The sequence below is a fragment of the Eublepharis macularius genome, chromosome 10, assembly GCF_028583425.1.
Source record: "Eublepharis macularius isolate TG4126 chromosome 10, MPM_Emac_v1.0, whole genome shotgun sequence".
NCBI lineage: Eukaryota > Metazoa > Chordata > Lepidosauria > Squamata > Eublepharidae > Eublepharis > Eublepharis macularius.
This window is the reverse complement of record NC_072799.1, coordinates 77,018,549-77,039,630: the sequence shown is the minus strand read 5'-3', so window position 1 is coordinate 77,039,630 and position 21,082 is coordinate 77,018,549. Positions and strand designations below refer to the sequence as shown.

The window sequence follows — 21,082 nt, the reverse complement described above, 5'->3', positions numbered from 1 at the left end:
CTGTATTCCCTGAATTTGAAGGAGCCTTATTTTTCTACCTGGCAGCTGCTCATTGCCTCTGAAGAAGTGGGCTGTGACAGTGCATAAAACTTGATGCCGAAATAAAACTGTACCGCCTGGGGTTTTTTTTGTATTTGCGGAGCTTCGGTCCCCCAAGACCTTCTGCACTATATTTTGTTCTGCCCTTTGTATACAAAGCCCAGAAATAAATTTCTTGGTGGCATCTTTAAAAACACCGATCCTTCTCCTGGGATCTTTTCCTTTAAGAAAATTAAGTTTATGTCTATGCTTTTATAGGTTTTTTTAAAAAAAGTTAAAAGCAGCTCCTGTAATGATTCGCCGTACAACTATCGGAACCAGATGCCCATTGGTTAGGCTGAAATTCGCGTGACTAGAAGAACTGGAAAGATCCCTCGCGCCTCCTCCCACGGGGGAACCTCACGGCGGAAAGTGCGAGCCTCCGGCCACCAGGTGGCGCTGCTTCCCTGATAGCGCTGAACGAGTGTGGGCGCGCGACAGAGATACTGGGTCAAACCATCTGCTGAGCGGGAGGGGGGGTCGTTGAGGAAAGCAAAATGAGATTCTCTCCTCACTCGCGTTTTCCTCCGCTCAAGACGCGTCCAGTACATAGTAGACACGGAGGAACAGGCGGACGGCGTGTTTTGTGCGGGTTTGGGTAAAACGAACTCGGTGAGACACTCGCTTCTCCTCTTCCGCACCCCCCCCCAGCCCGTTTCCACCCGCTCATCGGGGCAGATCTTGTGCGGCAGTTTGAGTGACGACGGCGGGAAGACGCGGTTTGGACAGCTCGAGGTGAACCCGGGTCCTTTTTCTCCCCCGCCCCGGCTGACAGGATTTTTCATGCCGCTCGGCGTTGCGGCGGCGCCTTCAGGAGGCCCGAGGGCGGGAGGGGGGAGGGGTCAAATACGCATGCGCTGGTTTGACTCGAGCAGGCCTGGAGGATTGACAGTTGAAGCTAGCCTGGGGAGGAGTCTGAGAGAAGGCGTGGCTAGAAGAGAGCGGGCTGTTTCGTGTTGCTGATAGAGAGCGAATCAAAAAACGCTTCAGAAAGACCGTGGGTGGGGTTTGGTAGTGGACGTTGATGTGTTGCCAAGGTGACAGGTACGGGCGGTGATGCCGGATTGGCCGTTTGTTTCATGTTCCCGCCTCTGTCATCCTTTCGTCAACGAAGTTAGGGCGCATGCGTGGAACTGTTTCCCAGCTCTGCTCGACCTTAATGGTATCCTTGGTAGCCAGTATCAGCTCCCATCTGAGGTTAGTGAGAGGCACTCTCAGAGCAGTACACAAGACAACTCTTATTTTGAGACTGTCTTTTGTCTACTTTCATTTTGAGACCTGTTTCATGCCAGATTTGTTAGCTAGGCTCCTTTTTTTGAAGTACTTGTAAATAAATGTTCTTCAGCATCGTGTAGGATATTGGAAATCCGCAACTTGGCTGCTCTCCTTTAGAAGCAGCCAGTGGGTGGTTATTCTGACAGCTGTTCATATAGTTCTTTTAATCATATGCTCCTTTATAGGCCTCTCTGATCTCATTCTTGCGGGATTGCTGTTCATAAAAGAAATCAATCTTAACCTGCTGTTCAGCGTGACACTTAGCAATTTGCTGCTAATCCAATGTGAATTGCTATGATTTCTCTACACTTTAATCCTTAGAGCTCAAAGTGGCATACATGGTTCCCCCCTCCACCAATACACAATCTTTTGTCTTCCCCAAACCCCCATGAAGTAGATTAGGCTCTGTGTGTGATGGCCCAAGGTGACCCAAAATGCTTCATACGATTTGAACCCGAGTCTTCTAGTCTGACAAACTAATCACCATGTTACACTGCATCTACAGTGTCTTGTAAACTACAACATAATCGATACTACAGTCTGTTGTTGACAGGCTTCATCTTACACTGTGGTATGTGAGTGCCGCTCAGTGGGCCACAGTGCAAAGCACACCATGATGCCCACTAACTGAAAGTGGCTGTTTTTTCCTCCGGAAAAGGAAATGTCAGAAGAGATCTATATTAACAACATGAGTAAAAAAGTAAAAGTGAACAAGGAAGTCATTCAAAGGACTCAGCAAGAATCCCTGTAAAGTTTTAATTGACAAATTAATTTGTGCTTTTTTTTTTTTTTTACTAACGGGCTGTGCAGCAGGGCCTTGCCTTTGCAGCATTTTTGTAGAGATTATTACTCTTCTAGACAGTTGGGAAATCACAGGCCTTCCATTTTAGTTGAAGATGTTACAGGTAAAGGGTAATTAATCTGCTATACAAGTATAAACTTGGGTTTGGATGAAGTATTTGCTTCTTTTCATGTTACACCTTTTTTTGAGTGTTTGCGTTGGCCCTTGTTGAATAAAACATCACAGTGCATCTCAGCTGCAATAGAATCCCTTATGCCTTTCAGGGATTAAGATGCTTTTAAAATTTATAAGTTATTTTGTAATGAGCAACAATTCGAGATCTAGTGGCATCAATTATTTCGACAACAACCTCCCCCTCTAGCCCTCTGATTGCCACCTGCCATGTCTTCCAAGTAATTACTGTGATGTTTCACATGTCAAAAAACCTATCATTTCTCGGCCACAGTCCTTCACTTGTATATGTCCACATTCACACAAAAATGTATTAAAACTGATATTTAACTTGCTGTTGTACAGGCTAGGTGCTTATGAGCTGAGGAATTGTGGGGAAGTTCTGACATCTCCTAATAGCTTCTGAAACCAGGCAGCACTAATTGATACTTGAACGGGAGTGCATAGATAGCCTATAAGAATAGCTGTGTTGGTGTCTTGGTTTAGCATCCTCAGGCACATCATTCTGGAGGGGCACAAGTGTAATAAAGATCGGATATTGAGCAAAGTACCTAAAGATGCACGAATATAAAAAATGGGCTATGTTAATTTAAAGTAATATTCATTTTTTTATTTCAGTAATAAGATGCCAAAGGAAAAAACGAGACTAAAATCAAGGGGAAAAGTGGGAGTAAGTTGCACATTTCTTTTTTACTCAAACACATGGAGCGCTTATTACTTTTCCGTGTAGCACTTTGAACTGATCCATCGTTTGTGATTTCTATGGTGTTTTAATCATCTTGCTAGCATTCTTTATACTTTTAGCAACATCTCTTTAGTAATTTTGTTTTAATTCGATGGGTCTAATATCTTTTTTTGTGTTCAAATTATTATTTTTATTGGAAAAAATAGGCTTTTTTAAAACCTGGTGGTTTTAAGTTCTGTTTCACTACTTCCTTCTCCAGGGATGTAAAACCAAGTTGCGTGCTCGTGATAAATGGCTTCGTCCTGAAGTGCCAGACATATCAAGAATTTTGAAACTTCCTGGAAGTGAACAAGAAGAAGAGCCTGATGAGTTGTTTGGTCAGTGTTCACATTTTAAGGTTTTTTTGCGAATAGTATATAGTTACTAGGGTTGTTGCCAAGTAAAATACATTTTAGTTGATTACTTATATGAACTCAGTTGATCAGTTAATTGAATTTGTGTTTGAATAACCATTGTGAAGAAGTAAATAAACTTATCTCTGAAAGCTGATGTTCAGATAAGAGTTGGTACAACTGAGTTTCGCAATAGCTTTTTCAAAGCCAACTCTCACACTACAGAGTGGAACGTTAGGGCTTTCTAGCACTCTTTTAATCCAGTGCTTTGCAACACTGCGATATTAGCCTTGCTGATATCTGCATCAGCAAGGCTGAGGGTAGACATGGTCCTCCAGAATTCTTATACAGTTGTAGATTTATCATATCTAAGTAATTTGGAATTGTAAGGATGTAGACGTGAGAAATGGTGAAGATCCAGGATCTTGGGCTCTTCCTGTACTTTCACTTTTTGGGTCTCTCTTTCTTTCTCAGTCGTCAACCCCACAAACAGATGGTTCTGTAAGGATCTGCCAATTCACTTCCAAAAGACTCCACTGTAGTTAGTAAAGAGCTTTATTGAAAAGTGCTAGTATCAGAAGCTTACTCCATCTTTGCCAGGAATAATGGTTACAGGCAAGCATCACGCATATGTAGGCTTTCAAAGCCCAGGCAGTTCAAACGATCAGCAAAGCGGGAAAACTCCTACCCTCCCCCCTTTCCTCTAACTGTCAGCAAAGCGGGAAAAGTAACAGGGATGATGTAGAAGTCTCCCAGGTGGCTCAGGCGGCTCTTCCCAGCAACCCAGAGGAGATCACTGATAACAGTGCGAATGGGTTCCTCCCCTACATAGTTTCACGCCACAGTTAACAAGGCAACATTTGCTTCAGCATAACATACAGCACACAGCAGAAGTACATAGTAAGCCGACCAGGTATGACAGGTGATGGCCAGATACAGATAACGGTAACAGTTTTTCTGTTTCATGTAGATCCACCGTTGCATAGTACTGCAGTATCTGTTTATGAAGACGAAGAAGCAGAAAAAGACCAATACTCCGAGCATGATGAATCCATCAGTAATTTATCTGAGAACAGTGAACTTGATGCTCCTGGGACCATCAGTAGGGAAGCAAAACAAGGCCAGACTCAGAAAAGGTAGGAGTTTCTAAAAACTTGGTGGATTCCCTAGTGATGCAGAAGTGACCCCTTTGGAACAAGAAGAGCCAGGGAAAGGGGGGAGTTGTTGTGATCAGAGGAAAAGCTTAGTTCCTCCAAACTCCACAAGTTGTCGTAAACACATCCCACTCTACTCTTAGACTCTAAAGATGCACAGGAGGTCAAATTCCTGTCAGTTGATAGTATATGGGAGTACGCCTGTGAAATCAGAGTCAAGGGGTGTGTATAATAAGGTTTGCTTCCCCCAACCCCAATTCCTCCTCCTCCCAAAGTCTCCCATATAGTGTAGGTATAAAGAAGCAAAAATATGCCCCTCTCCTGAATTGTAACATGTGCATGTTTTGGCTGGATGAATAGTTTCCTGCTGATCTAGCTCTAGACTTCATCCGTTAGCACTGTGGGGCAATTGTGCTAGTCTCGTGTGTTTCAGGACCTGGTGAGTAAGAAGATAATCCTCTGGCTGAGGTTCTCCACTGTCTCACAAATTGCTTTATTCCCAGAGAGAATTTCCCATTTTTAAAATCCTCTGTCTTCCAATTCCTTATGGATCTGAAACTTTTCCCACATAATTCTCAACTGAAAAAGCAAATATATATTACCAAATAATCAATTGGTAACGAGCTCTCTTTAGAATACTCCCTCTCCTCCTATTCTTCATTCATTCACCGCTCACGCATCTCCACCTAGCCCGTTAATGAACTTAGACTGCAGTTCTGAGAGCAGTTTCCTGGGAGAAAGCCTCGTTGAGTTAAACGCTTAGCATTGCTTCCTGAGTCATGTATTAACAGTCACGCCACATCTGCACTCATGCATACATTGCAAGTAATTCCGTATGTACGTCATTTGACTTCCACTGCAATAGTGCTGCCTCCTTGTTTCTAACGGTACCCCTCTCTAGCAGTTGAAAATTGGACATTGTAATTTTTTTAAACAGAATGCTAGGATACATTGCATTCCATTCTCTTTTTCCAGCAAAAATCAGCTTGCCGTAAAATCAAGGCGAGTGGAAAGAGAAGATTCTGAACCACAACTTGCGGAAGAGAATGTGGTACGTATATGATTTTAAGAGCAATATGTTGGGGCCTGGAACAGTATCAGCATTGCAGTCAATGCATATGCTTTATTTGTCTAAGGCTGTAACGGTGTAGCATTTGTATGACTTCAGACACCTTTGCTGACATTTCACGGCAGCTGTGTTTAATGAAAAGTGAGGGTATTACTGTCCCCGCATGATTGAAATCAGGAGGTTGTTCCTTAATCCTAGAAACACAATATGAGGTTCCTGTCTAAGAACAGAGCTTTTTAAGCATGCTACTACAATACAGTGAATACGTTTCTCACAGATCTGGTTTTCCAAGCGTTCAGAAGTCTGATAGACAGGAAACACACCAGCAATATTATCATGTATGTGTAACATGAGTTACACACATGCAGCAGTCTGTACACAAGCTTGTGCACACTGGTAATCTGCAGTTTTCTGGAACTTCCCAGAAACTGTGAATGCCAGAAACAGTCATACGGAAAGGTGACAGGCCAAGGATTCTAATAAGAAAAATTCCTCCTAATAGTTAACTTGATGGGCCTGTGCTCATCAAATAATAGATTGAATGTCCTAGTTCAGTTTTTGATTTTTTAAAGATATTTTCACTAGTGTATATCAGTGCGAGTCAGTAAAGTTCAAACTAAGCAGATGTGGTCCTCTGGCACTCAGTTTCTGATTAAACTCATATCCGTGCCTAGAATTGGCTAAAACTATAGTTTAAGTGTAAGCAGACTTCAACAGATGCAGCTTCCTAATGTTATAAAACTCTTCTGGCAAATAAGTTTCCACATTTTGTGTTAACAGATGCCGAGGATAATTGCTAAATCCCCTGTGCAGCAAGAGGAAGGGTCTTCACCAGAGATGGAGGCAGAAAACATTGGTAAGGAAGCCATCATGTTTCTGTTTTTGTTTTGCATAGCTCTGTATTTACCATTGAAGGTTCTTTAGGACTAAATTAATGTACATGGTATGAGGGACATATGTGTCATGCTGTCAGCTGTATATATGGCAGTTGCATGGCTTTTTTTCAGCTGGAACGCGGTGGAACAGAGTTCCGGAACCGCTTGAAAATGGTCACGTGGCTGGTGGCCCTGCCCCCTGATCTCCAGACAGAGGGGAGTTTAGATTGCCCTCTGCACCACCAAACGGCGCGGAGGGCAATCTCAACTCCCCTCTGTCTGGAGATCAGGGGGCGGGACCACCAGCCATGTGACCATTTTCTCTGAAGGCAACCCACTGAGTTCCACCACCTCTTTTCCCAGAAAAAAAAGCCCTGGGCAGTTGTATTAAATTGCAGCTGTGAGAATTACAGATTGATGAAGAATCGTTTTCACAACACAATTTTATACAATTGAGACATTTCTTCATATTTATTTATAGCTGAAGTAATTGTAAGAGATTTTCTGTCATCCTCTTACGTTTTGAATGGGGGGGAGGGAGGGCACTGCAATACCAAAGACTGGCTAATCACTACTTTATTTAGATCCAGATGATGATATCACACATTCAGTAAAGATTTGGCGGCCCAGTGGGTTTTCCAGGCGTGTCACAGAATTGGATGTTATTCTGGACGAGTGTGAGAAAATAACAGCCCAATACAAGTAAGAACTTTTCAATTGATAATCATCCTAAAACATCAGCTGATACATGGATTGCTGACTCTAGTAGAACAGCATCATCTTCAAACATTATTTTGCCTGGATTTTGTTCCTGAGTTACATTTTTTGCAGTGCTGCTGTTTTAACGTATACTGGAAAGTGAATGAGAAAAGAACGGCACTGTGTTCATTCCCCGCCAGGAAATCCCGCCTCCTTGGATTTTACCATTTGCTGTGAGAGGAAACCTTACTTTTTTACTTACCTCAGCATCCAGCGTCTCGGAATTAGACACAGTGTTGGTGGATCAAGAGCTCTGCTTTTCCCAAAGAGATTGTTTTCTGGCTATGTAACCTATTCATTGCAAAGATTAATTCACATTCCTCTGGAGCCCAGGATCCGGTTCTGTCTTCCTCTTGCTTGTACCCATCTGTTTCAGGGAATGGGAATGGCATACCTTGGATGCCTGTGGAGTTCTCAGATTTTACGTTGACAAGCCCTTCTGCAAGAGCGGAGCCTGTTTTGCTTATGCCCACTCAGTGCTGATGAGCAGTCATAAGGCTTAAAATAATAATTGATTAGAATTAACTTTTCAATACTGAACCTTGTCATATATTGAAAAAGAGAAATCTAAATTGTTGATGGGGGTGACTAATCGTTAGCCACGCAAACGTTACAAGTTCAAAAGCTATTTTGAATATCCTATTGTATGAATCAGTTTGCCATTTACAAATATATTGACATGCATATCTGCTCTTCCTTTTTCAGACAGGGAGTGGAGATGAAAATATGTAGGAGAGCTATTGATAGCTTTTATGTTGGTTTCAGAGACCAGGCCGTCAACACTGTAAGTGCAGTAAAACCAAAGCAATTGAGTAGCGGTTACGTAAAAACTGACTTGCATTTTTCAGTTCAGAGATATAAAATGGTATTTAGCAGCACTACCATCTAGATAAAACTGGGTGTTATGGATCTGATCTGTATAGAATACTTCATGTGTTCATAACTTTGAGACAGTAGTTAGTTTTATTGTATCCTGTGCATAAACAATATACTGTTCTGTAATGCTTTCAAGACTGACATACGTAGTTTTACATTCAGTTTTATGGGTCTTGCATCTTAATTTTTTTCCTTCAAAGTAATGCATTAATCAGGGCTACGTAAAGACATTCTTAGCACTGGGGAACAAAAGGAGGTTTTATGTAAGGGCAATTCAAAGTGATATGCCAAGGGCTACCAAAGTCCAACCTGTTATGGAAATGTAACACTCTTGTGTTTATGAAATGTTGTTGCATGGCAGTTCCTTCACAGCAGATGCAGAATATGGTTTTGAAAGAGCATTTTATATACATTTACAGAAAATGTCTGAAATGATCATATAGTCTTTGAATGTTTTGTGTTCAAACCTTTAGATATGCCTCTAAAGATTACAGTAGTTACTCTCTAACTTCCAAAAGTGGAAAACAGTTGTAAAAGTGGTTTAAATTTAAGTATTTAAAATTTAACACCCAACATCAGGCTTTGGGAAGATGCCTACATACTTTGCACTGCCCATCTTTTCTCCCAGCTGACTGCATTCTGCTTTTCATAATTAGCTGCCTGCTCCTTTCCTCATCCATCTGGAGAAGCCATCTGTTCTGATCCAAAGGGGCAGCAGGGTGGCATATAGCTGTATAGACTATAAAAAGGGATAAATCCCATCTCTGGAGAGCAAATCATATAATACTTGTGGAGACTGGCTATCATTTCCTGGGGAGCCTGACAGCTGGAAGGTATAAACCCCGTGGATTCTAACCTCACAGTGGCAGAAAACTCATATTAATAAAAGAATGAAGTGTGTTGAGATGGACTTTGTAACTAACGTGTGTGTATTTTAAATAGAGCAAAGAAGCTGAAGAACTGAGGAGAACAAAACTGAGAAGTTCAAAGGTAAACAATTCTGCGGATGCTCTTCAGTCTGTCTCTCAGTCTAGAGTTTTGTATATGTATTAAATGACATTTGAGCGAATTATTTTCTTTATTTAGGCATTTTTGCCCCACTTTTCTCCTCAATGGGGATCAAATTCAGCATACAAAAATACAAAAACCAAACAAAGTACAAATTAGGTAAACAGAATACAGTAAATAGCATTCAGAGCCAGCCTGGTACAGAGATCTGCCTGGCTCAGATGCCCTCTCATACTCCCCTGACATCACAGACCCCACACTCATACAGCCCCCAGAGGTAGTCAGAAGCCAGTTCATATCTCTTACTCTCCTTCCCTCCCTACGTGGCAGCTCAGTTGCACTAGCTTCCAGGGCCACAGGCTATGAGCTCTTCAGCTTACGGGCCTGGGCCAGTTCAAGCTGAAGAAGGCTTTAAGAAGGTTACCTGCATGAAAGATGAAACAGATGCTTAGCTTCAGGTCTTACACAGCTGAGTGGTAGTCCAGAACTCTCCTCACACTTCTTGGAACTTGTGCTCACTTCCAGATATTGACTAGAAAACATACTACTCACATACATCCCCTTTCCTCCATCATTTGGGCAACTTTGGGGTGCCCCCTTTCCTTGAAGATCACATTATCTGTTCAACAGTACCTATACTGTTACTGCTAAATAGCTTGCATGCTATATCCAGGGTTCAGGAACAAACTGGCATATACCCAGTTACTTTTCAGTCCTGCAAACTCTCTCCCACCTCTCCTTGCTTGGCACACTAAGAGAAAAAAACAGAGGTCTCTAGCTGACTCCCTTGTTGTTGTGACGTCTAGTTGTAGCATCCTAAGGAAGTGAAAGGAACAAACTTTGGCTTATTAAGTGCTGACGTTCATATGGCAGTACAAATGGGAATTAGTTGAAGATTTGGGTCTTCAGCTTTGGTGAACAACATGAGGGGAGGCTGGAGGAAGCTTGCAAGCTCAACAATTAATGAGCTTCGTGCTTGTCTCAAACAGTCTGGTTTGTTCATGTTTGATTGGGAACCTGGTGTCGTGGCTCAATGTCATGGAAGGCCAAAATAACTGCAGTTCTTCAATACTCTTAACATCCCCTGCAAAATCTGGATTTTTAGCATATCAACTTTTATATTTAGTCACGATCTTTTATTTATAAGATTTAATCTTAGTTCCTTCCCACATATCATTACTGTTTTTGTCAGAGCATTGAATCAGAACTGGAAAGAATTTTTGCCATCTAGTCTATTTCTCTTTAAAATCTCAAGAGCAAATGGCCATGATGCTATTTTTACATACGTAATTTGTACTGTGGAAAATGTGTTCATAGTTTGAATGACAAGTGGATTTGCCTTCAGTTAATCTCAATATCCCACTTCTAATGCACGGCAGATACATTCCAGTTCCATTAAAATCAGGAATTTTGTCACTTCCTTGGGAAGTTGGAGCACTCTACAGCTCAATATGAAGCATATGTTACAGAAAAAGTATTTTAGTCACTATTGAGTTCCAAAACGTGGATAATGTTTGATAGAAAGTCAAGCTCATCTAATATAAAAAATCCAGTGTTATACTTTAGAGTGCAGTGAATACTCTATAATATTGCATAACAGAACGCCACCAAGAGGATAATTAAGCAATAAATTGTTTGTATTTTGGTTATAAATTTTAAAAATACTTTTTCACTTACATTACAGATGGTTGGAAAAATAAATAAGAAAAGGCTTCGTTTGTTTGAAGTTAAAGAAGAGCTAATTAGGTATGTCCTCACCCATGTGAAAATAGTACATCAAGTAACTTTTGAATGCTTAAGTTTTGTTTAAACTTTAGACAGAGAATGTCAGGACTTCTTCCTGTTGCAACTTATAATAGTTACTTGATGGTCTGTGCCTGTTAGTAGAGTTGGAAAGCAGTGCCAGCACAGACAAGGGTAGGAGCTTCGGCATACTGGGAATAGGGCGCTTCCCAGGGATGCAGGAAAACATGGGTTTGCAGATTAAAAGACAAACACAGCCCCCTCTTGATGGCCCGGTGAACGCCAAGTATTATAACCGCTTCATAAAAGACACAGGCATTCAACCATGTGTTATGAAACTGTGAAATGAAACAGACCTGATCGATTGCTTGACGGATTATAGCAAGCATATGTTTGTGGACACTTACTTTTTAATAAATGCTTTAAAATTTCCAATGATGATAGTTGTCTATACCGCAGAGACCTCTACTTTTCAAGCATGCTATTTAAAATTGACATTGGGACAATGGGAATAGTCAGTTGGCAGATTGCTGATCCCCCCCAGTGATGCACAAGTGCAGTAAGCTGTTACCATGGTAACCAGACACTGGGTTGTGGGAGACACAGGAACAAGGTGGGGCCTGAGAACAGCCATGCAGGGAAAGGAAGTTGAAATATTGGTCTTCTGTCAGTCAGTGGTGTACCAAAAGAAAGAACACCTCCAAGGTTCAGGAAAGTTAGGGGAGTGGGCACGGGGTCAGGCGGAGTCTCAGCCGGCCACTGGTGTTGCACCTGTAATGTATGAAGTCTTTCAGAACCAGTTCAAAGTAGCTTGTTAAAAAATGAATCAAGGCATGATGTTCATATGCTCGTGTTTTGCAGAACTGAACCACAGCTGAAGAAATTGCAAAGAGAATGCACTGAACTAAGAGAGAAAATATCTTCTCTCAGAAATGCAAGACGGTTACTGAATAATTTAAAGGACCTAAAACAGGAGCACGTCTGTAACCAAAAGAAAAAACCACAAGAAAAAGTAGTAGTAAGTACTTATTAAAAATCTGATACTAAGTTTTACAAAATGATACTAAGCATTCAGTCTCGGCTATTACACTCGGCTATTATATTCAGTTTCGGCTATTAAGAATTTTGCAGTTCAAGTAGAGCCTGAAGAAATTAGCATGGGGAAATCTTAACCCAGCTCTACTTATCCCATACCTAGACACTAATTTCTGTGTGCTTTTATACTAAAGATGTCTGCCCTGAGCCGTATACCTCTGGCTAGAGATGGGCACATACTGCAAGACGAACTAAAGTTCGTCACGAGATCCCCAACAAGCAGCTAATCCAAGCCTGCAGGGGTGAAATGCCCCTTTCCTTGCTGCTGCAAAGTGGCATGGAAAGGGGCATTTAAACCCCCCAATCAGTCGCTTGTCTGGGATCTTTCCGACAAGCAGATGATCCAAGCCTGCAGGGATGAAATGCCCCTTTCCCTGCTGCTGCGAAGTGGCATGGAAAGGGGCATTTATTCCCTCCTGATCAGCTGCTTGTCAGGGAGATCCCTGACAAGCAGCTGATCCAAGCCTGCCGGGGTGAAATGCCCATTTCTGTGCTGCTTTGCAGCAGCGCAGAAAGGGGTATTTAAACCCCACAAACTAGTTCACGAACTGAGGCAAGTTCATGGTTCATGAAATGGGACAAGCCACTAACCACATGGTTCATTGTTTTCCTGGTTCATGCCCACCTCTTCCTCTGGCACATCTCAGAAAAGGACATTCTGTATAGGTGGATACTTACATTAAAGTCAGAAACAAAGATGATTCTGCTGACTGTGTCAGAGCTCTTGCAACCCTGAAATGAGCTGCAATACTGGCCATCTTCAACTTAACGACCACAGCTACAGGTGTGACAATATAATACAGTCAAATATGGAAGTATCCCTTGCATGAGAATTTATACAAGGAGTTGTAACTTGTACAGAGGGAAGATTGGCCATTGGTGTTGCTGTATTTTCTTTCTTTTTAAAAAAATATTTCCTAGATTTGTGCAGACAAGCTTTTTTTAATGGCATATGAACAGGTGGTACATACACTTTTGGAAAGTTCACAAGTTATGACGACTGCTTCCTGAACTCAAGAGTAATGCTATGATTCATTTGTGTAACAAACTATTAACATGCAAGCCACAGCTACAGTAATTTCTGTAATCCCCAGTTTATAATTTGGATTATCTGTGCAGGGGAGTAGAGCAAATGGCTGCACCACACCTGAAAAACTGATGTGCTTCTCCTAAGATTCCCCCCCCCCCCCGCCACCCAAAACAGGCCTTTTAAATTTGTGGCAGATTCCATTTAAGGACTGCTAACTGCCTTTAAAATAGTGTGATACTCACAGAAGGCTGCCAGCTTCCTCGTGAGATTTTTGACGCCATCCGTTTACAAAACGGAGACAGGCAGTGGGAGGCAGCCTTCCGTATTGCCCTATTTTAAAAATGTGTGAAAATGGCCAAAGATTAGTTTCCAAAATTATTATTGTTCTTTTCATATTCTTCATGATTTACAGAAGGTCTTTGTTACAAATTCCACTCATAAACAAAGATTTCTGATATTAACAATTTGCTGTCACTTAAGATTGAATTCCAGGAACCATAAGCAGAAAACACCTGCAGATATTTTCTGCCTTAATGACTGAAATGTATAGTAAAAAAGTTCAACAGGCACAGAACCGATGTCTGAAAATTAGCTCACAAATGGTTTTTAAGTGATGTACTGCAGTAATATATATCACTTTCCCTCTTTTCTGTAGTATGGAGTCCACAGCCTTCCTGCCCTCCTGGTGGAATCGCGAAGGATTTTAGGAGCTGAAAGTCACTTTCAAAATATAAATTCAAAGTTGCAACAAATGTTGGATTTACAAAACAAGTAGACAAAAATAAATTACAAGCATTACAGATTTTTAATAGGACACTACCAGATCTTACACATTGAAACAAATATAATTTTGAGCTTTAAAGTGCTGCAGGACATCAGAAGACTGGTACACGCTGCTTAGACTGCATGCAGTATCCAGCCCATAAGCTAAGCTTAGTGCAGATTGCTGCAGATATTTAACATTTGTGGTTACACTTGTATGATTTTATTGTTGGAATCTCTGTCATTCTATTTCAGGTTTTTGAGTAGTAATTTTTCTGAAGACATTCTTAGAAAGGCATAAGCAATTGTAGTCTTATTATGCTAAGAAATACAGTCACTACTTTGTCATGTAACTTGGTATATGATAAGTAGCAAAGATAGGACAGATCATTGAATCTGAAAAATTCTATTATCTTAGAAACTTTCCAGATTTAAGAGAAGGAAAGTCCTTCTCTGTTATTTGAAATGGGATGGGGGGAGAAATAAGAAGGGACAGACAGCAGGCAGGTTGTGGACATATGCTTCTTCCTGTTCTCTCTGTAGATATGTACTAGTAATATAATAAACCTTATTTTGTGTAAAAATGTCATTTTTATTTGTGCAAAATGCAGATACTGACATGTATAACAAGCATTAAGTTCTTAATATGTTCTAGCTAAAATAATAACTACAGTAAAACAATACTATCTCACTGAGCCCTTCTTACGAGAATTCATTTTATTGTGTCATCAAGACTACAGGGATAGTGCGAGTTGCATCACGCCAAATATGTCCTCTTTAAGTCTGACAATGTTAATAGGATGGAAGGAGGGGGAAAACCACTCTGAAATGAAGGAAACCTTTCTACTCTTTTGTTAAGTGGTTAATGTTACAGTCCCCCATTATATGCTTAGTAAAGGCCACAGAATGAAGGTGATATGGGTATTCCCATTCTAGATGAGTAACGGTAAGGTATGTGCTGTTTCTCTGCCAAGACAACACCCAGTTGTTTCCCCCCTTATTCCTTAACTTCATCAACTTCATGTTTTCTTAAAGCATCTACAAGGAGCTTGTCTGGTATTTCGTCAACAACCCAGTTCCTCTGAGGATGAAAATTAGCCACAGCTTCAGCTAGTTCCACATCTTCTGAAGCTTCCAAAAAAGATATGTCATCAAGTTCATCATCCCCCTCAACACTTGAACGTTTCTTGTTTGGGCCTTTATTTTCTTGTTTCGCTGTTGGCAAGCCTGTAGAATTTTGCATGTTTGCTTTTTCTTCTATGTTCCCATTTCCGTCCATTATATATACATAGTCTTCATCCTTAAAAGGAATTATTTCAACATGAAAACAGCTTGTTGCTAGTATGAGATTTTCTAGAAGTACTAGTATTAGGTTCTAGAACGTTTGTATTCCATACAATAAAACAAGGTTGCACCTACTTGTAACTGTTGTTCATTGAGTGTTCTTCTGAGCAGGCACACATGGGAACTGTGCATGTGCAGGCCTCATGTGAGACTTCACAGAAGACACGACAAAGAACCACCTTCCTTATATTAATGGTTTACCACACAAAATGTCCAACTTGCAGTCCTGTGGAATATATTCTGAGTGGCTTCCACAAACTACAAACGCTACAATCCTGCCTCTGTAACATGCAGAGGTCTCCAGGCATCAAGTAGCTGCAGCCTGCACAGCACACTACATAAGAGATGGTGGTGGAGAATCCTGGTTTAAATAAGTTCACTTTTTATTATTATGAGCAAAGGTCAAAATTCAGACCAGCATCTACAGTAATATATAACAAGTACATTAATTCCAAATCTAAGCATGTCTAAGAATTAAAATCCTGATTTAAACAAGGAATAGCTACCTGGGGGAAAAGTGCCTTTGGATTTAGCCAATCAACTGCTTCTCTATAAGGGCATAAACGAACAGGGCCAGCTCACTCATTCCTGGTAATCATTTACTGAATATAACGAAGTGATGATGACTTGGCATGTGAGAATGAGCTATCAGAGAACTCACATCACCCAATACTAACGCACATACTTTTCAGTGGAAACACGACAGATACTTGGTTGAATCATCCAGTGTTGAAAAATCAAACAGCATACTCACATGGGAGGGGACCCCAAAGGACAGCCAGGAAAACTGGCTCCTACCTGCAGAATTGTTAGGCTAAATGCTAGCCTGACCTACCAAGTCCTGATTCACATATTACAGCATTTTAACATTTTTAACTTAATGGGGTTTTTTAATCCTTAAGGAATGGTAGTTACCTCCAAGTGAGGACACTGCTCCATGTCATAAAGCGGCTACAATGTGGCTCATACCAGGTTCAGATGAGCTAATTAACTAACCCAGGCCTAAGCTGCTTCACAATAGCACAATTTCTGCATGCAGTGATTGGGCCCCACATACAACCAGCACAGCGATGCAAACTGCCTTTAAGGACATTCAACTTTCTTAAAAGGTACAGTCATAATAAATAAGCATAGATATTTTAGATCAGATCTATATCTTGGAACAGTTACATAAGAAAATGCATCCATATTATAGAGTTTAATAAATTATTATACCTAAAGTGATAAATTTAATCTGGTAAGGGTTTTTAATATTTAAAAAAGCACATAAAGCAATTGACTATGCAACTCAGGTCAGCTATTAATTAAGCCACTGCAGATTGTTAACATGCATTCTGAAACAAGTCCCTGTGGAACATTAGCCACAGGATCCGTCAATATATTTGTGCTCTGAGCACCAGCCATGCACTAGCCAGCACAATAAAAAAGTGAAGTCTCAGGGTCAGAACACAAGAGACAAACTTCACGTGGAGAGCACTTGATTGCTCCCACAGAGATCTGTTGGGACTAGTAGTCCAACACCCCCCTCCCCAAGTGAAGTGGATTTTCTTGCAAAGAACAGCCGCTTTACGGAAAAGACTGTCTTTCAAAGAGATTCTCTCAAAGTGAATCTGATTCTCTTTCAAAAATCCAATCAGCTGGTTTTGCTTCACCTCAGAGACGGGGTGGGGTGGGGGGAATTCGAGCTGCGAGTCCCTGCAGGGAGAAGAATGGGAGGGACGGAATTCTCTCCTCATATTTTTCCTGTCTCTTGTTATGTCATCCCCCCCCCTCCCAAGTTCTCAGAGGATTTTTGAAAGAGAGAGAGAGAAACTCCCCCGTCCCTCCCCAGCTGAGAATTACATTGAGCGGATGGTTTTTTAAACTACAATTCCCAGGAATCATTGCAGGATCCAACACTTGCCCATGAGTATCATGTGTTCTGACCCTCATTGATTTCTCTGGAATGTATTTTCTGGCAAGTGCACACAGCTTAAGGAATGGGGGTGGGTGAATTTATTAGAGTGGTAAGTAGAATTTTAGCAAAAGGTAAGTGTTGTACTAACAACATTTTAGAGGCAATGCCATTGACATTCTCCCCTACACACACTAATGATAATGTATGTCCCAATTTCTATTCTAAAGGTATTAATTCATAAGTATGTATATGCAAAATAGGGCCAAATATGAAAAAAAAAATAGCATGGTCATCATAGCATCAAATGCTGTGTTAAGGGAAGCCGAGATTCATTTTAAAAGTGGGCCCAGAAACAAAGTCAGAAAAGAATTTCCCCTTATTTAATATATTTACAATTAATATATTTAATATAGTTACAATATAACAAGAAATGAGAAAAACATACCTCTTTGAAAAGGAACGGGAGGCATATTTTAGATGGCAATGGAAAACCTGTCACAAACACAAGATAACTTATATTACTCACATTTTAAAATAAATAAATCTATTACTATAGGTTATACAATAGTACTCACATTCTGACTTGAAGTTTTCTGCTCTACAAATAGGATCATGACATTTTTGATACCAGATCTCCCTTTTTAGATCTACTATAATCCTGGAAATACAAATGAAGGTATTAGATTTCGTTTCTGTAGCAATCCTCAAGAATGGTCTCGTGGCTGCAAATAATGTAGTGCACAAAAGGAAATCCCATTGTGTCACTAATAGTACTTATCTGTACATTTTGACTTAAATATTTTGTATGAGTGTAAAACAAAACAAAAAAAATCATCAATTTAATTCAACACCAAAGATCTGTAAGTTGAAGAATTCCTTGCGCACACAAAAGGGTACTGTAGGACAGAAATAGCCCAAGGATATAAACAGCATTCTCTTGTCATATATACACAGGGGTATGTGTGTGTTATGTGCCGTCAAGTCGCCTCTGACCTATGGTGACCCTATGAATGAAATATCTCCAAAATGTCCTATTATTAACAGACTTGCTCAGATCAAGCAAACTGGAGGAGGACGTGGCTTTTTTTTATTGAGTCAAGCCATCTTGTTTTAGGTCTGGCTTGACTTAATAAAAAAAGCCATGTCCTCCAGTTTCTCCACTAAGAAATTATCAGTATCCTCAGACTTGATGCTTCTCCCAAACGAGTGATTAATGCCATCGACAAACCCAGCTCCCTGATGCAATGAATCAGACCTTCCTTTGATGTGTTGGAGAGGATTGAGGAAGGGTAATTCTCTAGAACATAGTTTACACATACAATTTTTAAAAATAATATTAGATTTGAGTACATTTGTGGCCATTCCATTGTGGCTCTTAGAACATTTTTTAAACAGATCTACAAAAGCGTATTATTAGTTTGATACCATATTTGGCAAGCTTATGGCATGTCACAATATTGAACAGAGAATAATACTAACCAGAACATTTTTCTGATATGCAATATATATTTAATCATATCTTACTGAATCCATGCAAAACAAAATTCTAATTAATGTTTCATGAATTTGTCTCAAAGCCATTCTGCCAAAATAGTATTTTTAGATTTTCCTGAACCAGTACCTTATTAACAAACTATTTTAAAGGATGGGTACATACATTATATTGTTACTTCTGTGAGCTCTACCAATATTTCTACACCAGCGATTCTTAGAGATGTCATATACAAGAAGCTCTTCAAGAGAAAAATAATTCCATCGCCGTATCCCTGGAAAAACAAACACTTGATATTCCAAGCAGCTATACATGACCTTTAAAAAATACCTCTTCCTATTAAACACGCACAATATTTCTTACCTCCTTGAATGTTATCTGTATTGACTAAAGAGACAATGAAGTTATCGATTTCTGGATAGGGCGAACTTTGGTATCCTCCAATGGGTTCTATAAAAGAGAAGTGCAAAGACTACTAACAGAGATGGATATAAAGGAAACACTATTCAGAGATCCAGTCAGGTTCTAAAATTTCTTAAATTATGGGAGCTTGTCTGAGCTCATTCTGTCATAATGATAGCACACAGGCATAAGTGTAGCACGCAAGTAATCACTTCATAAATTTATTTTACTTTACTTTAGAAAAAGCTAAATTCTCAAGTCTGTAGTGAAAAGGAAGTGATTCTTTTGCTCTTTGCCACCCCTTACCAGTAACATTACAAAATCACTAACATCTTCCTTCCATGTGACTATAGTTTTTAGATCATTTGCTTGTAGGAAGCTTGTTTGTTACTGGACAAAATGATGAAATTTGTGAAAAGCACCAAGCCAAGCATATCTCTGTAAGTTTCACAATTTACTTATATACACTTAAATCTGTACATCCAAATGCTGAAATTTTCAAGACCAGAAAGTTATTTTTAAAACTGAAATTCATATATAACGTTAATGTAATGTAATTACCAAAGTTGCTACTGGAAATGCTGCCATCTAAACAAGCAGATTTTTCTTTCATCTCTTCTGGCTTGTCACAGGACAGAATTTTTAAACAACTTGAGAATCTGACCAAGAAGAAACACAAAGAGATAAGAAATAGGTATTTGCTGGATACAAATATGTTTTCCCAGCCACCATTCTCAGGTAGTGTCATATTTCCTTCCCTCACCATATATCCACATATAAAAATAACCCATTAATTTGACTTGCAAAGTTTCCTCTGAGTACTTTGAGAAGTAAGCACACCATCGCTGATAAAACAACAAGCATCCGCAGAGAATGTTCATGGGTGAGAAGAGGGGCAGAGGGACAGGTGATTTTTCTTCCCCTTACTCTGCCAGCCCACCCCCAAACCAAGCTTCCAATCCACAGAGTCAGTCCTCTGCTTGAACAAGCTCAGTGCAGGAGCTAATTTGCCCCAAATCCTTCCAGATTCTGAACAGTCAGAGAAGAACTGGCACACATTTGATAATTCATTGTGGTTTCAAGCGAACTAATGAACAATCTAACAGCAATGAATAACAGCAATGAATTTTAAGAAAATAATTTAGAATTAAAGTAGTGAAATGTAATTGTTACCTCACATTACAGACCAAAGAGGAAAAGAAATATTGTTCTTCTATAGAAGAATTCTTCACAGATTTAGGAACAAACTTGTTATCTTTAGCGATGTCTAAAATGGCACAGTTCCCTGCTTTTGATGATTTGTACAGCCGGAAGTTTCTGTTCTTTGTGTAAACTCCTACGGAAAAAAAATTACTGGTTCAATTTATAGTTGTGTATTTTAAAAAAACCCTAGAGTTGATGGTCACAATCCAGTACAATTCAAAGTCAAGTATGCTTGGTGAAATCAATCAGCACTGGCAAGACTATCATTTTAATCCTATCACTTAAATCCCTTTAAATATCAAAATAATAAATTAATATAAATGATATATACAATAAAAATACATAAAGCAGTATTTTATAAATTTATTTTAGAGAATTTTACAGCTCCTATCCAGAAGCACTCAAGGTGGCTCATAACCAGGGCACATTTTGAGGGGGAACGCACAGGAACGCAGTTCCAGCAGTCCCCAAAGAGGTCACATGTCAGGTAGCCCCACCCACCTGACTCTCAGCCATTTTGGGCCCGTTTCAGCCTGGATTAGGGCTGAAACGGCCTGGATTGGACCTCTGATAGGTGGTGGATCACTCTCCCACTCAGCAGTGCCCCGATGCTGACCATTTTGTGCCCCTTTTTGGCCATTTTCAGCCCCTTTTTGCCATTTTGGGCCCAATTTTGGCCCTGAATGGCCAGGATTGGGTCCAAAACAGCCAGAATAGGTGATGTCAGGGATGTGTGGCATATGCAAATCAGTTATGCTAATGACACACTTCCGGTGATGGCAAGAGGCGTGGCATATGCTAATGAGCTATGCTAATGAGTTCCTCCAGCTCTTTTTCTACAAAATGACCCCTGCTCATAACTAAAATAATAAAAACCAAACAAATCAATTATATGAGTTAATAAGAAAAGGCAATAAAAGTAGGCCAGTAATAACATGCTAGTAGGGCATAAAACCAACCCAGAACAAAC

The 21,082-nt window shown here is 40.1% G+C and overlaps 2 protein-coding genes across 4 annotated transcripts in view; one reads left to right on the top strand and one right to left on the bottom strand.

Annotated features, from left to right (window-relative positions):
• The first annotated feature begins 752 nt into the window (after positions 1 to 752).
• CENPU (centromere protein U) lies at positions 753 to 14,232 on the top strand. 2 transcript variants are annotated; one of them, XM_054990707.1, is made up of 12 exons: positions 753 to 813; positions 2,945 to 2,996; positions 3,271 to 3,388; positions 4,374 to 4,539; positions 5,533 to 5,608; positions 6,407 to 6,482; positions 7,086 to 7,203; positions 7,966 to 8,044; positions 9,079 to 9,126; positions 10,829 to 10,890; positions 11,749 to 11,905; positions 13,668 to 14,232. In XM_054990707.1, the coding sequence occupies exons 2-12, from the start codon at positions 2,952 to 2,954 to the stop codon at positions 13,785 to 13,787; spliced, it is 1,065 nt and encodes a 354-aa protein (XP_054846682.1). In that variant the 5' UTR covers positions 753 to 813; positions 2,945 to 2,951; the 3' UTR covers positions 13,788 to 14,232. The 2 variants fall into 2 exon arrangements, with proteins under 2 accessions (XP_054846682.1, XP_054846680.1); XM_054990705.1 differs by lacking the exon at positions 753 to 813 and adding an exon at positions 1,229 to 1,275.
• A 106-nt stretch (positions 14,233 to 14,338) lies between these two features.
• PRIMPOL (primase and DNA directed polymerase) overlaps positions 14,339 to 21,082 on the bottom strand; it is a 34,057-nt gene continuing 27,313 nt past the window's right edge. For both annotated transcript variants that reach the window (XM_054990703.1, XM_054990704.1), the window contains exons 8-14: positions 20,083 to 20,245; positions 19,471 to 19,568; positions 18,871 to 18,957; positions 18,673 to 18,781; positions 17,591 to 17,673; positions 17,461 to 17,507; positions 14,339 to 15,074 (exon numbers count right to left, since the gene is read on the bottom strand). In XM_054990703.1, coding sequence (XP_054846678.1) covers positions 14,772 to 15,074; positions 17,461 to 17,507; positions 17,591 to 17,673; positions 18,673 to 18,781; positions 18,871 to 18,957; positions 19,471 to 19,568; positions 20,083 to 20,245 — 890 coding nt within the window. In that variant the 3' untranslated portion in view covers positions 14,339 to 14,771. The remainder of the gene's footprint in view (positions 15,075 to 17,460; positions 17,508 to 17,590; positions 17,674 to 18,672; positions 18,782 to 18,870; positions 18,958 to 19,470; positions 19,569 to 20,082; positions 20,246 to 21,082) is intronic.